The sequence below is a fragment of the Abramis brama genome (genome assembly GCF_963993115.1).
Source record: "Abramis brama genome assembly, chromosome: 20".
In the NCBI taxonomy this organism is placed as follows: domain Eukaryota; kingdom Metazoa; phylum Chordata; class Actinopteri; order Cypriniformes; family Leuciscidae; genus Abramis; species Abramis brama.
In genome coordinates this window covers 11,277,665-11,292,196 of record NC_139982.1, presented here as the reverse complement: position 1 = coordinate 11,292,196, position 14,532 = coordinate 11,277,665, and the positions used below count along the sequence as shown (strand labels likewise).

Here is a 14,532-nt window from a genome sequence, read left to right as displayed (position 1 = left end):
CTTAGTTTTCCAGCCACGCTTTGGCTTTGTCTATTTATGACGTCTCAGATTTACTCTGGAGGTTTGGTTGTCAACACAATGGGCGAGCCAGTAGTGATCTGAATGTCAGATGTCAATTGAATTAAATGTCATCTGTCAAAAACTACTCTTGAAGTGCTGCTGTGTTCATTAAAATGGGGAATTATGATTATTATATTAATAATTATAGCGGAGTCTGACAAGAGCTGTCCAACTCCAAAAGTTTCATGAAGGTAGTCCATACAACTCCCTATATGAAAATGGAAAACTGTGATGGTTATAATTGATGATTGTGATTATGTATATAAACATACGATCAAACTGGATGGTGACTATGGCTTAAACAATTTAGATTTTTGTTTTATTAAAATAATATATATATCACACACATTAATTATGGACATACAATTTGAGTAACTGCTGACTGCAAAAAGTGGAACAAAAGGACTGCAACCATGTAAGCAAATTTGTTATTTGATTTTATTAGCATGGCAACATTTTCATGTGGCATGTATTTAAAAAAAAAATGCTATTATATCATGCTTATGTAGATTTATATTAGGCGCTGTCGCCATCCACTTTCATTGTATGAAAAATAGCTTCAATATAACTCTTTGTGTTGTATATTAAATGTCAGTAATCAGAGGAAATGTTAATTTAAAGGTGGGGTATGTGATTTGCAAAACGGCCGGCAGATTTTGAAAATACACAACTCAAATGGTCCTACCTTCTTTCCTTTGACTCCACCCATTCAAAGAACATGGACATGGATGGGGGGAGGGGGGTATGGTACGACCGTTTGATTGACGCACTTACTGTCCAATGATTCTAGGTGGTCTTGGAAATGATTGGCTGGAGTTTTTCGAGTCCTGCCCGTTCCACAGATGATTAAATTGCTTAATTTTCATTTCAGTGCTTCTAACTCAGTGGCTGTAAGTGGGTTAGGAATAGGATTTCAAGTGATTTTGAAAAAATGGCCAAAAAAGAGAATTACATACCCCACCTTTAATGATTTATTTTTGAGTGTACTGTCTCTTTAAAGAAAAGCATCACTAAAAGAGGCCACTAGAGCGCAGCATGACAACGATTCATATAGCAAGTGTTCATCATAGACAGTAATTCTAGTAAGTAAAGTAAATAATTCTGTGCTTGTTTTTATGAAAATCATCATTAGGTGAAGTTAACGCTGGCTCAGTGTGTGTTTCTGAACTCCATCCTTTCTTTAGGTTGACAAGTTCTTTTGTCATCCAGGATGTTTTAATCTGTGTAATCCATCAGTGTGTCCGTGTGTGCACCTGTCCTACACACACCATCACTGAATATCATGGTGAAGTTTCCACACCTGGCCTCTCAATGCCAGCACCGTCGACCAAAATAGCTGCATCAAAATGACTGCGGCTTCCTGTTTTCTGTCACGGGCCTCTTAATAGAAGCATGAAAACCTTAGTCAAATATTTATCATCTCTGGTCGTCTCTGTCAGATATTCTCTTTAAAAAGAAACCGTGTTTTATGTATGGCCGCAAATGCCAGAACACAGACAGAAACACAACATTATTCCATTGTCATTACTCAGAGGAACGCATTAATTATTAATGGCAAAAGTCTAAAAGGCTTGACATATGAAATGCCACAGCGTGTCAGCAGGATCCTGCAGTGTGACATGCTCTTTTCCAAAACAATTTTAAACATAATTTATAAAAATATCCATCATCGTAATATTATTTTATTCAAATTACACAAAGTTTTTATCATCTCATATTGTTTAAGAATTGTTTATTTCTGGCATGGAATATATCATAGGAATATATTAATAATTATATTGTTTAAAGTACTGTTTAAAAGTTTGGGATCGGTAAGATTTTTTTAAAGTCCCCCTGTAGTGAAGATTAAGCCTTTAATGTCTATGTGGTGTTTTTAATGTGCTTTAAGACAAACCATGTGTAAATTCATAAGTCGACACCATTGCTGAGTATTTTCTCCTTAAAACTGCAGCGAACCAAAAGACGCTTTGAAATCGCTGGTGTTTCTGACGTCACAAACTACCTTGTAACCAATCAGATCAACGTGTGATCGTCAAGGAGTGGATCTCTGAGCTGCTGTGAGTGAGTGGAGGCGGGGCTCATTTGCATATTCATAGAACCGCGCATGAAGAATTTTTTTTTTTTCAAGAATTTTTTGTTATTTTGCTGAGTTTTTAGGGATACAATTACTGACTACAGGGGGACTTTAAAATGTTTTTGAAAGAAGTCTCTTCTGCTTACCAAGGCTGCAGTTATTTTAGCAAACACTACGTTCAGAGTTTTCGTCCAGCGAGACAGTAACGACTACAGCATGTCCCGAGTCTCCATGCCAGAGAGACGAGAGCGGATTGACCGAGTTCTGAGTGTCTGAGAAGCAGAAGACACACAGAGACATTAGCAACAAGGTTAAGCTCAGGAGAGGAAACCTTCACTTCAAGGTACCTTCATCTGCGTGCTCCAGATTTTAGGACCCTTTTGGTGCTCCAAGAGATATGCATCCCACAGATCTTCGTGTTCAAGGCTGTTGAAACGGATTCTGGCTCCTTTCCCCACTGCATTGTCTCGCAGCACAACCAGTGGAAGACGTCACTGTCATCGGACTGCTCACTCGACCACGTGTAACGTACTTATCGCTTTACCAAACCTCGTTCCAGAGACCTTGGCATTGTATATTATAAGTATATGACTTTCTAATTTACATTAGAGGTAATTAGTTGATACTAGTTGATAACAAATAATCTTTAATTTATTTGTTTTATGCATAAGTTTCTTCACCTTATTAGTTTCAGAGAAACAACAGTTTATCTTTCTATAAGATAACTCTTCCGTAGCCACACTCAACTTAATCACTTGTATTTTATGCGTCTTATGCACTTTATTCATTTATTATTCATAGTATTAATTTAGTAGTAAAATTGTGTCTTCCTTGTGCTGATAATACAGAAGAGGCTCTAGAAGTTAACGATATCCGCCAATCATTTAGATAAATCAGACCAACTCCCTCCACTTTACATTAATCCTGAATGATCGAACAGCCTCCTGTTGGGAGTGTTCTCATACTGCTAAGGTAAAAGACCTTGATGGTGCCCTGAAGTAAGAGGAAGGAAGTGGTCATATTATGCACTCACACCTTAAGTGACATGTGATCCAAAAATCACAAAATCAGTGGTGACGTGAGTACCAATCAGTACAGGGGTGACACAGGAGGGAGCCCGGTGGAGCCTGAGCGATGGCTGACCACAGCAGAGCCAAGGTGGAGCCGAAGGGACGAGGGAGCCCGGTGGAGCCTGAGCGATGGCTGACCACAGCAGAGCCAAGGTGGAGCCGAAGGGACGAGGGAGCCCGGTGGAGCCTGAGCGATGGCTGACCACAGCAGAGCCAAGGTGGAGCCGAAGGGACGAGGGAGCCCGGTGGAGCCTGAGCGATGGCTGACCACAGCAGAGCCAAGGTGGAGCTGAAGGGACGAGGGAGCCCGGTGGAGCCTGAGCGATGGCTGACCACAGCAGAGCCAAGGTGGAGCTGAAGGGCTGACAGGCCGAGGTGGAGCAATGGGCCTGGAGGCCCGAGGTGAAGCCAGGGTGAAGCCATCATGCTGGTGGTGAAGTGCTTGTAATGTGAATCAATGAGATCTTTATAACAGTATAGCAGACTACTTACATAAAATGCAATAATCCCAATAATGTCTTAAGCCCTATTTGCACAGGATTAGTTTTACCTGGTGACCTCTAGTCATTTGTAATAATTGTGAAGGTTGTCTGTGATCTTAATCACGTGCGGATCGGCCATGTCTGTAATTTGTAAAGTAAAAATTTCCCCGCAAATGACCTACCATATTTCGCAGAACACCGAATCTTCATCTATAAGACTATATAACACCTGAAATTAAACATCTGATTAGGAGGAAAAAGCAAGCATTCCGGAATAATGATTTGATGGAACTGAGATCAATACAAAAAGATCTGAGGGGGAAACTGAAGGCGGCGCGAGAGGAACACAGTACACGAGTTCGGGAAGCCTTTTTAACGAATAACCCAAAAAAACTGTGGGACACGGTGAAAGAAATGACTAATATGAACTCTAGTCAGAAGGAATTAAATGTGGAGAATGATTTGGATAAGGCTAATGATCTTAACATCTTTTATAAACATTTTGATTTGAATTGTGAAACAAATGTGACCTGCTGCAAAGAGTTGTCTATGTCAATACCATGTGACCCAATACAGGATAGAATAATAATTAACCCTAAAGATGTCACTGCAGTTTTTAAAAAGCTGAATAGGAATAAGGCTAGTGGACCTGATGGTATTTCATCTTTTATTTTGAAAACATTCTCGGATGAGCTAACTCCGGCTTGGTGCCCCTTATTTCAATTTTCTGTGGATACATGTACCATTCCCACTATCTGGAAGACATCAGTTGTCATTCCGTTGCCCAAAAAACCATGCCCACAGCAAAATGATGACTATAGACCAGTGGCGCTGACTTCTATAGTGATGAACGTATAATGGTTGGTAAATTAAGGAGTGAGGTACAGCATCTCTTGGACCCGTACCAATTTGCCTATAATAATGGCAGGGGTACTGATGATGCTTTAATTACAACTGTACACTCCATCTTAAAGCATTTGGAAAAACCATCAGGTTATGTTTGCTTATTATTTATGGATTTTAGTTCTGCATTTAATTGTATTCTTCCGCAGACAATGTTAAATAAACTACATCAGATGGAAGTGAACCCCTTCATTATTAAATGGTATGGTTCTTTCCTGACAGGAAGGAAGCAGCAGGTGAGAGTTAACTCCACTCTTTCTGATATGATTATCATAAGTACAGGTGCCCCTCAGGGCTGTGTAAGCTCGCCCTTACTTTTTATATTATATACATATGAATGCAGAAATATCGATAGGAATAATTTTATTATAAAATTTTCAGATGATACGGTCATACTTAGTTTACTCTACAACAATTCAGACATTGGTATTTACACACAGGAGATAGAGGAGATGGTGAAGTGGTGCAATAAGCATAACTTGCTCCTTAATGTTAATAAAACCAAAGAAATGATTTTTGACCCTAGGTCTATAGGCGATCAAAGCCCTATTCTAATTGAAGGAGTACCAATTGAACAAGTAACAACATATAAATATTTAGGAATTCAATTAGATAAACATTTACAGTGGTCACATCAAGTAGAGTATGTTTCCTCAAAAATATGTCAGCGTCTATATTTTTTAAGAAGACTAAGAGTTCATGGCGTTGACAAAGATATTATGCTATTGTTTTATAAGGCAGCTATTGAGTCTATTGTCCGATATGGTATTGTAGCTTGGTTTGGTAACCTGTCAGTTAAACTAAAAACACAGCTCCAAACATTGATTAAAAGGGCGGGAAAAATAATTGGACAAGTGCCACCGACTACTCTTAATGAGCTTTTTGAGGAGGCGGTGAGGAAACTTTAAAAGTTTAAAAATTACTAACGATCCGAATCATGTCCTTTATAGTGAGTATGAGATGATGCCCTCGGGCAGAAGGTACAGGTTACCAAACTGCAGAATGAATAGGTTTACATTTTCATTTGTACCACTCTCTATAAAAATATTGAACAACAACAAATAGGGTGTGTGGGTTAGCTGCAATGAGATAAGGAGGCTACTGACTACAGCATGTGTTAATAGAAAGTGCTAGGAATGTGGTGGGGGTGGGGGGTGGGGGGGAATGTGGTGTGTAGGTAAATTATGGTAAATTATGTGTAGGTAAATCATGTTATGTGTTATGTATATTGTGTTGCATCTGTTATCTCGAATGCCCAAGATGAATTTCTCCGTCAGGAGACAATAAAAGCTAATCAAATCAAATCAAATCTCTGTGATTTGGCGGGGTCACATATATTTTTCTCAAGGTTTTTGTTTCCTGTTCGCCTTTGGTCCATCTTTTGCAAAGAATGGAGGCTGCGTTGGAGTGTTTTGATAGTATTTTGGGTGCTGGGTCATATCGCTATACACCATACAACTATACAATTTGCAGAAAGAGAAAGCTGAAAACCATCAGAAGAGTGAAAACAAAAAGAACGGAGATGGATGACATGTATAGCAGCATGCGGTAAGGAATATTCTTCTATTTATGATATATCATACAGCTAGACCTATAACGACAAAACATTTCCAAGCAATAGCCTATCCAAAATAGTGCACAATCAAGCGAGGAGGTTCACATCATAATTTGAGGTTAATGTGTTACAAATAAATCAAGCGTAAAGCTTGAGCTATTAGATTTTAACCTGGTGAAATGTAAATGACACAGGGCACGTCCATCAGGCTTTTGAGGAATGTTTTTTTTTCTCCATCTCTCAATCATCATATGCTTTTGTGCATATCTAAAATGACACTTGTTTTAATGTAATGCAATGGCACTGTAAGTAATGTTCATGAAGTGTATTTACAAATAGTAAATATGAATGTTTTCCACAGAAGTACACTGATGGTTTGCTCTGGTGAATGCTGTTGGTGGGAGTGTAAGAGGTTTAGTGCACTAGACTGCGCTCTGTGTGTCACTGTTGGCAGTAAAGCACACTTGAGTGTGTACAGGTGCTCTGAGGTATGACACATATACCAAACACTGTATAATGTCAGTCAAGGCAAGAATGAATCCACAGCATCTGTGTGACACCTGTGGTGATTTCACCTGAACATGAGAGTGACTAATAATAGCTACAGTGGACACATTTCACACTGCCCTCACATTTCTGGTGTATGTGAGAAAACATAACCTCATTTCAATTTAATCAGACAAATCAATATGTTTGTGCGCCGCAGCAACATTTATAAAGTATTTGTGGGCTTCAAAATGCATCACAGTGATCAGAGAGGGAAGTTTGCAGTGGACACATACAGTATTATGTGAGGTTTATAAGATGACTCATCACATGCTCATTTTACACATGCACTAGCTGGATGGCATATTTTTCTTTTCTGGCATAGAGAAGATAGAACAAATCTAGTTATAGATATAGGGGTCAACTAACTTTTTGAAGAAACACCCTTAAAAGAATGATTCATCCAAAAATGAAAATTCTGTCATAAGTTCTGTTGTAAAAAAAAAGTACACTAGCATACTTTTAAAAAGTATGTTTCGTATTTCAGTTTTTCTATATATATATTTTTTCACGTTTCTATGGTATACTGGAATTTCATTTCATAAGTTGTAATGGCTTTAATTGGCAAAAACATTCAATGTATGCAAAGAGTCAATATTTATAGTGTTGACACTTTTCATGATTCTCCAAATCCTGCCTGATGGCGACCCATTACTGCTTAAGTGCTTAGAGTTGATCACAATTTGTGAACTTCTGTTTGTCCACTCGCCTTTTGAGGATTGGCCACAGATTCTCTATGTGATTAAGATCCAGGGAGTTGCCTGTCCATGGATCCAAAATGTCAAAGTAATGATCTCCAAGCCACTTCATTATCACCCTTGCCTTGTAACTTGGTGCTCCATCATGCTGGAAAATGCACAGATCATCACCAGATTGCTCTTGGATCGGTGGGAGAATTGTGAGAGAACCCACTTCCTTGGATAAAAAGCAACCCCACACATGGATGGTCTCAGGATGCTGCACTGATGGTACGACACAGGACTCATGTCAGCGTTCAACTTTTCCTTCTTCAGACAATAGATTTTCCAGATGTCCCAAACAGTCGGAAGGGAGCTTCATCAGAGAAAAAACATTGCACCAGTCTTCTGCTGCAGTCTTATACTACATAATTTCAGTCTGTCCCTGATGGTTTTCTTTGAGAGAAGTGGCTTCTTTGCTGCCCTTCTTGACACCAGGCTGTTGACACCCAGCTCTGCACTGATGAGACACGATTATGTAGCGGTGACTCAGGAGAAGACAGTCCTCTCTCCTTGAAGTTCTTGATGATCCGGTAAATGATATATTCTTTGCAGCAATTTCCTTGTATGTGAGGCTATTTTGATGCAAAGCGATGATGGCTGCACATCTTTCTTTGGAGTTAACCATTGCGAACACAAGAACACAATGATTGGAAGCACTTCCCTCTTTTTATAGGAATCAGTCTGCTCTTATAATTCAATGAGAATGATTTCGCAACACTGAGGTGTCGAGATCATGGAAAAATCCATTCTCCTCCAGCATATCTAATCATACAGTCCATCATTATTCTTCGATTGTGGGGCTTAAGGAGAATGGCTATGGGACGATGCCCAGGGTTGAAGAGACTTTGGCTGCTGATCTCTCCCCTGGCGCTGCGTCGTCCCTGAAAGCCCTCACCAAGCCATGCTGTACTACTACTTTGCTGGTGGCGCTTCAGGGCAACAACGATTTCCAATGAACCCGAACCTCATTGTCCGCCCGAAAAACATGGGGGGTTTATCCTCCTCAAGGAGGCCTGTAGAAATATCAGTTCGGGTTTTCCCTGTTGTACATTCGCTTCAGGGGACCGAAGTTTTAAATATAAATACACCCGAGGCTTATTCCTCTAGTAGACTTTATGGCAGCCTGGAGAGCTATACCAAATGTGTCTCAGTGGGTCCTGCGTACAGTACAGAAAGGATACAGAATCCAGTTTAGGTGTCAGCCACCCAGGTTAAATGGGGTACTGATCATGATAATGGGCTCAGAGCAGGCTCTGGTTATGGAACAGGAGGTGCTTTCTCTTCTGGCAAAGGGGGCCATAGAGCGTATTCCTTCACCAGAGAGAAATACCGGGTTCTACAGCCGGTACTTCATAGTTCCGAAAAAGGATGGGGGGTTGTGTCCCATTATAGATCTGAGGCATTTAAACTGGCCTCTGAGGAGATACAGGTTTAGGGTACAGGTTTACAGGTTTATTGTGTATCAAATCAGGTTAGAGGACTGGTTTGTCACGATTGATCTGAAAGATGCATACTTCCACATTTCCATCCTTCAACAACACAGGAAGTTTCTGAGGTTCGCTTTCGGGGGCAAAGCATACCAATATCGTGTTCTTCCGTTCGGCCTAGCGTTATCCCCTCACACATTCACAAAGTGTATGGATGCAACTATAGGGCATCCATATAACTATATAGACGACTGATTAATATTATATTAGCCCAGTCTCAGATGCCATGCTCGACCACATCAAGTGCTTGGGGTCAGCTTTCCTAGACGGTCTCCCTTGGGAGATTCCAGTCAGGAGGGACCTTCTATCACAGGCGGGGGGCATAATCCCGGCAGGAGATGTGGAAACTTTGGGTCTGGCTTCTGAAGGGTATCAGTTCCTAAATGCAGGTTTCTCCACCAAATAGAGACCATTCTCAATTTTTGAGCTTCTTTTACGAGGAAACTTTTTTGTGGCGGCCATTGCAGCCTTCCACGCATATGTGGGTGATGTATCTTTGGGGAATCACCATTTGGTGTCTCATTTAATTTGTGGTGCATTGAGGATGAGACTGATGGCTCAGTTTAGAGTCCCATCCTGGGATCTAGCCATCACATTGGAAGGGTTGTCCTTGGCACCCTTCGAGCCTTTGGAATTGGCAGCGAATATGTGCATTGATCTAAAGATGGCATTTCTATTAGCAATTACATCACTTAAGAGAGTAGGAGATCTGCAGGCCATGTCAGTTACCTCCTCCTGCATTGAGTTTTGTCCTGTGTAGGGTGAAGGTTATTCTCCACCCGAAGCCGGGTTATGTACCTAAGGTACCAATGGGGCCCGATCTACAGTTCTTCAGGCCTTCCAATCCACCTCCTCATGTGTCGGCAGAACAGGAGAAGCTTCATTTACTTTGGCCAGTCAGAACTCTTGAAGTCTACATACGTAAGACTTCTCAATGGAGAAAAAATGACCAGCTGCTGGTATGCTTCGGGCCCCAAAGAAGGGGTGCCCGGAAGTGCTTAACTGTGCACAACTTTCTGTTTGAAAGACACAACACAAGTTTCTGCACAGCCCTAACTACAGCCTAGTGTAGTATTCTGTCACGTGTATAGCTACGTTGAGACCAAAAATCTTTCAGTTGATCAGTGATATTCTCTCACAGACGACGTCGTTGCCCTTTCCATTATATCGATTTCTGATTCTGACTGATCTAACTCCCGTTGCTCATGTCTCCTGCTATCCTGATTATTACTAGCAGTTCCATCTTCGGGATCTCTTTTGATCAGAAACACTACCAGCTTTATATGTGGATATGAAAAATGAAAATATGCTTAATATGACTGTCTTTTTGACATTTTGGCGATAAGAACTTCTAATAAATTTATATTAGAATAGTTCAACAGGTACACTCTCTCTAAACATGATGCTACTCTCCAAATGTTTCGCTTTACTGCCTGCAAAACAATAAGCAGTAAGCACCAGTGATAGTGATTTTGAACTTAGGAAAGCTGATCAAAAATATATTTGCTGAGGGCCAATAGCAAAACATAACCTTCAAATACATTTGCTTTAACCTGCGATGCATGCACCCTGGCGCGAAAGCGAGCGTTTTCAATTAATTCCTATGGAAGCTAAGCTTTACGCTCAAGCACAAGAACTGAACTGAAAACGCTTGCTTCACGCCAGTGTGCACACACCATCATCATCTAATGCACTTGTTTATGCCGGATCGTTTAAAAACAATGCCGCCCCACACACATTTACAACGTTTTATAGCCTGGACCTGGGTCCCAGGTTCTTTTGTCCTGAGTTGTGCCGGGACAGCTTCACACCAGGACAGGCATTTGTCAGCATGGCAAAGTGGGTATTTCATTCCCCAAAGTGTCAGCTGGTGCTTGTTCCCCTTTCAGGGAACCATGGTTCATGTATAACCTGAGACATTCCCTTTCGAGGGAACACGCGCTGTGTCCTCTTGCCATACTTCCTGCATGCCTGAGAGCTGCTTGCTTCAGCCTATCAAAAGCTGATGTTGTTATGTCACAAGGTGACGGAGCATCAATCAACATTGGGCTAGTTGCACATGGGTGTTCCCCAAAGCATCAGATGGGACGCAGCGTCTCGTTCCCCTCTCAAGGAACCATGGTTACATGCTGAGACATTTTCCCCTGTGTGTGGGGTAAAAGGCCAACCTGCCACCTCATACATTTATAAGATTTTTAAACAAACAAACAAACATTTTAAACAAGCATTTATGATTTATTTTCACACAAAATCTGTTGCTCCATCAATGTTAAAAAAATAAAATATAAAAACATATTTTTTTCTGCAATCACACACAATGGGAGTAATGAAAAGCACCTTTTTAAAGGTGTGCCTTTAGCCCCGTTGTACCCTAACCATGTACAGTAGCAAATGTTTTTTGTGTGTGAAATGTAATGTTTTTGTGCCAAACTAGAATGAGAAGTTTATTTTTTAACGTTCTAAAATTCTAGGTATGTGATAGAAATTGATATATCTAGATAGTTCAGTGAGTACACAGTTACAGTAATGCGCTGGATGTTTGTATTTGAGCGGATGGTTCACGCATCTTGCTGGTGCGCGTGACTGACAGGAATTCTCTCGCGCGTGGACTGACCGCGCGCCTGTGACGTCGCGTGTGAAGCGGTGTGACTCCCTTACACACGCACCCACTCCAGATCCACGGAGTGAAGGATGCTCGCAGTGTCTTTCCCTAGCACTCCCCCAGCACCATGTCCACAGTGATGAGCGGGTTGGTGAATATGGCGAGTCTCGCGGATTTCGAGCCGCTCGCGGGAGTGATCCCCGCCACTAAAGTTGAGATCACCGTGTCGTGCAGGTGAGTGACGCGCGTGGCTCTGGCAGGAGTGCATCTCAATGCACACGGTGCTTCTGTGTATCAAAAGACTCAAATGCGATGGCTGAAAATTTGAGGGCTGTATCAGCATTTTTTCATATTGCTTATTTTCAATTAGTTGACAGTCTTTTAAAATGTAAATTCTTGCTAATAGGAATGTGTTTGCAAGGCTCCGCATTTATAAAGTTCATTATTTAGTGTTTTATTTGTTATATGCGTGCATCGTTTGATTGCAAAATAATCAGCGCGTGCTTAGCCTATATTATAACAAATCATAATTGTGCGTAAATCATGAAGGGTAATTTAGTGATGTTTCGTTCAGAAATGTTAACACGTTATGAAGCATGCATACACAATGCATTAGAAAGGTATCTTATAGACATTATGATTATTCATAATACAATTTTTCAAGTGCATACTGCATTTAAATACATGATTTAGCACTTGGTGTTGTTCATGTGTTGTTATGCATTAAATTCTTCTAGAAGTATGCTATGTATTGTATTAATACAATTACAATTAAGTACAATTACAATGTATTAATAGTCTATAAGAAGTATGGCTCTTATGCACAATAACGTGCAGCTCACTATATAAAGTGTTTTACATGCATCTATGAATCCACAGTGCATAAAGTGTTATAGATTTATGATGCACATCAGACAGCTCTCTGTTCTTCAGTATTGCATAATGGCATCTATCAAGCGTTGATGTCTTGAGAAGCAGCAATTTTTTTTCTATTTAACTTCCTTTAGACCTCGGAATTTAAATCAGATGCTTTGTTCACAGCACACAATGGATGTGCATTGATATGTAAAACTCTATAATAACTAGAGTAATTCAGTCTATTCACCTTTCACTATTAAAATGCAACAGTACCTGATATGAGAGAGCAGGGCTCTGCTGTGTGTGTCATTTTCAGGGAGGAGAAATGTAAATTTATATTTATCACATGAAAAAATCAGCTTTTGCTCAAGATTTATTAATATTCATTCATGAAATGTATTAAGTTCTGATTTGTACCTTTGTAAAAATCACTGTAAAAAATGTTAAATGTTTTAGTAAAACTGTTGCTGTGGTTGCCAGAATTTACAGTAAAATACAGTAATGATATTTCAAGCATTACATGATGGTATTTTGGTAACTGTATTTTCTTCATATTTTTTAAAAACATATTTTTCAAACTATATTTTACCATAAAAAAGATTTGTCTTGTTAAAATATACATTTTCAAAAAAAAACAAAAAAACGATAGTTTATAGTTTTTTTTAACTCTATAAAGTTAATTTTGACAATATTTTACAGTGAAATTATATTTATTTATATTTAAAGAAAAAAAACTTAATATAATAAACTTAAATAATTTCAAAACATAATACAGTAAAAGTACAGTATATGCATTTTTTAATAATAAAATATAACAGTGTTATAACAAATTATATTTTAACTTAAAGATTTTCACTTATAGTTAACCAATTAACAGTTTTTATTTAGCATTTTTACATTCCTCCTCTTTATGGGTATTGTGTATGCAATGTGTCATCAATGTGTTATCTTTTTTTTTTTCACCATTTACTAGAAAATTGTCTCTTTATTGTTAAATTTTAAAAGAAAAAAGAAAAAGTTTGAGTATGCAGATGTATAAGGTAGGCATCAATAGTTGTGAAGGTGAAAACAGAAGCTATTTTGGGCTTGAGCAGTGAAGAGGGCTTGTATCGACGGATTGACCCGTTCCGTCTGAACGTATTGAAGCGGGACCCTCCGTGTTGGAGGTCGTGTCAATACACACCGCCAGAACAAGAGGCAAAGGAGAACAAGCAGGACGAGAATCTTCTCTCTGGTCTTAAGAAGTACGACAGGAGTGTTTGATTTCGGTTCATCCGTCAGTCAGATCCCTGAATGCTGTCAGCTGCAGCTCACACACACATGCAGTGTAGCATCATCTCATTAACCGTTCAAGAGATGTGTGTGTTTATTGAGAATTAATCAGGCAGGATATGTGTACTGTGCGTATCCTGCCTAATTCAAACTCAATAAATGATCATGAAAAATGTTAAATAGTAACTGTGCTTTTAGTAAAAAGCTACTGTACTAACTGTTAGTTGGTCAACTGTAAATAATAAATTATTTAAAAAGACAAAACTAATTTTACTCCAGTCTAAAACATTTTATATTTATTTCAAAATAATGCCTTTTTGCAAATATATATTTTTAATTTCTTTATTTGTTGAAAATCAATAGTTTTTTTTAAGTTGTTTTAATTATAATGTAATTAAATGTAGTAGTTTAAATGATGTTATTGTTGTTCAACACTGAATAACAGCCAGAATGCATTATTTTCCTGTAATCTCTGTAAATCTGCTTTGAATCGAGCTCTATTGTATAAAGCGCTATAGAAATAAAGCTGACTTGACTTGAAGAAAAAGTCAGCAAAATCTCCTCCTCTAAAAACATTAACACGGATATTATTTTTATTTTTTAAATTTTTTTTAAGAAGAGATACAACAAAAACTTTATTAATTGAAACTGCTTTGGAAATACAACATTAAATTGGTTATTAAACAACATAATTAAAAAAAACATAAAATCCTTTTTTCATAATATTTCTTGTGTACATAATTTTTTATTTTTTTTAATTATTTTTTTATCAATGTAACTATTTTTGCTTCCCTAATGCAACATATCTTTGACAATATTATCTTAGTCCTCCATTTAAAATGATACATTTCTAATAATGTCCATTAAGAGCATTTGGACAGTA

The 14,532-nt window shown here is 38.8% G+C and overlaps 1 protein-coding gene across 1 annotated transcript in view; it reads left to right on the top strand.

Annotated features, from left to right (window-relative positions):
- The first annotated feature begins 11,590 nt into the window (after positions 1-11,590).
- The window catches only part of cpne8 (copine VIII), a 58,374-nt gene continuing 55,432 nt past the window's right edge, over positions 11,591-14,532 (top strand). The window contains exon 1 of the mRNA XM_084094700.1: positions 11,591-11,753. Coding sequence (XP_083950826.1) covers positions 11,647-11,753 — 107 coding nt within the window. The 5' untranslated portion in view covers positions 11,591-11,646. The remainder of the gene's footprint in view (positions 11,754-14,532) is intronic.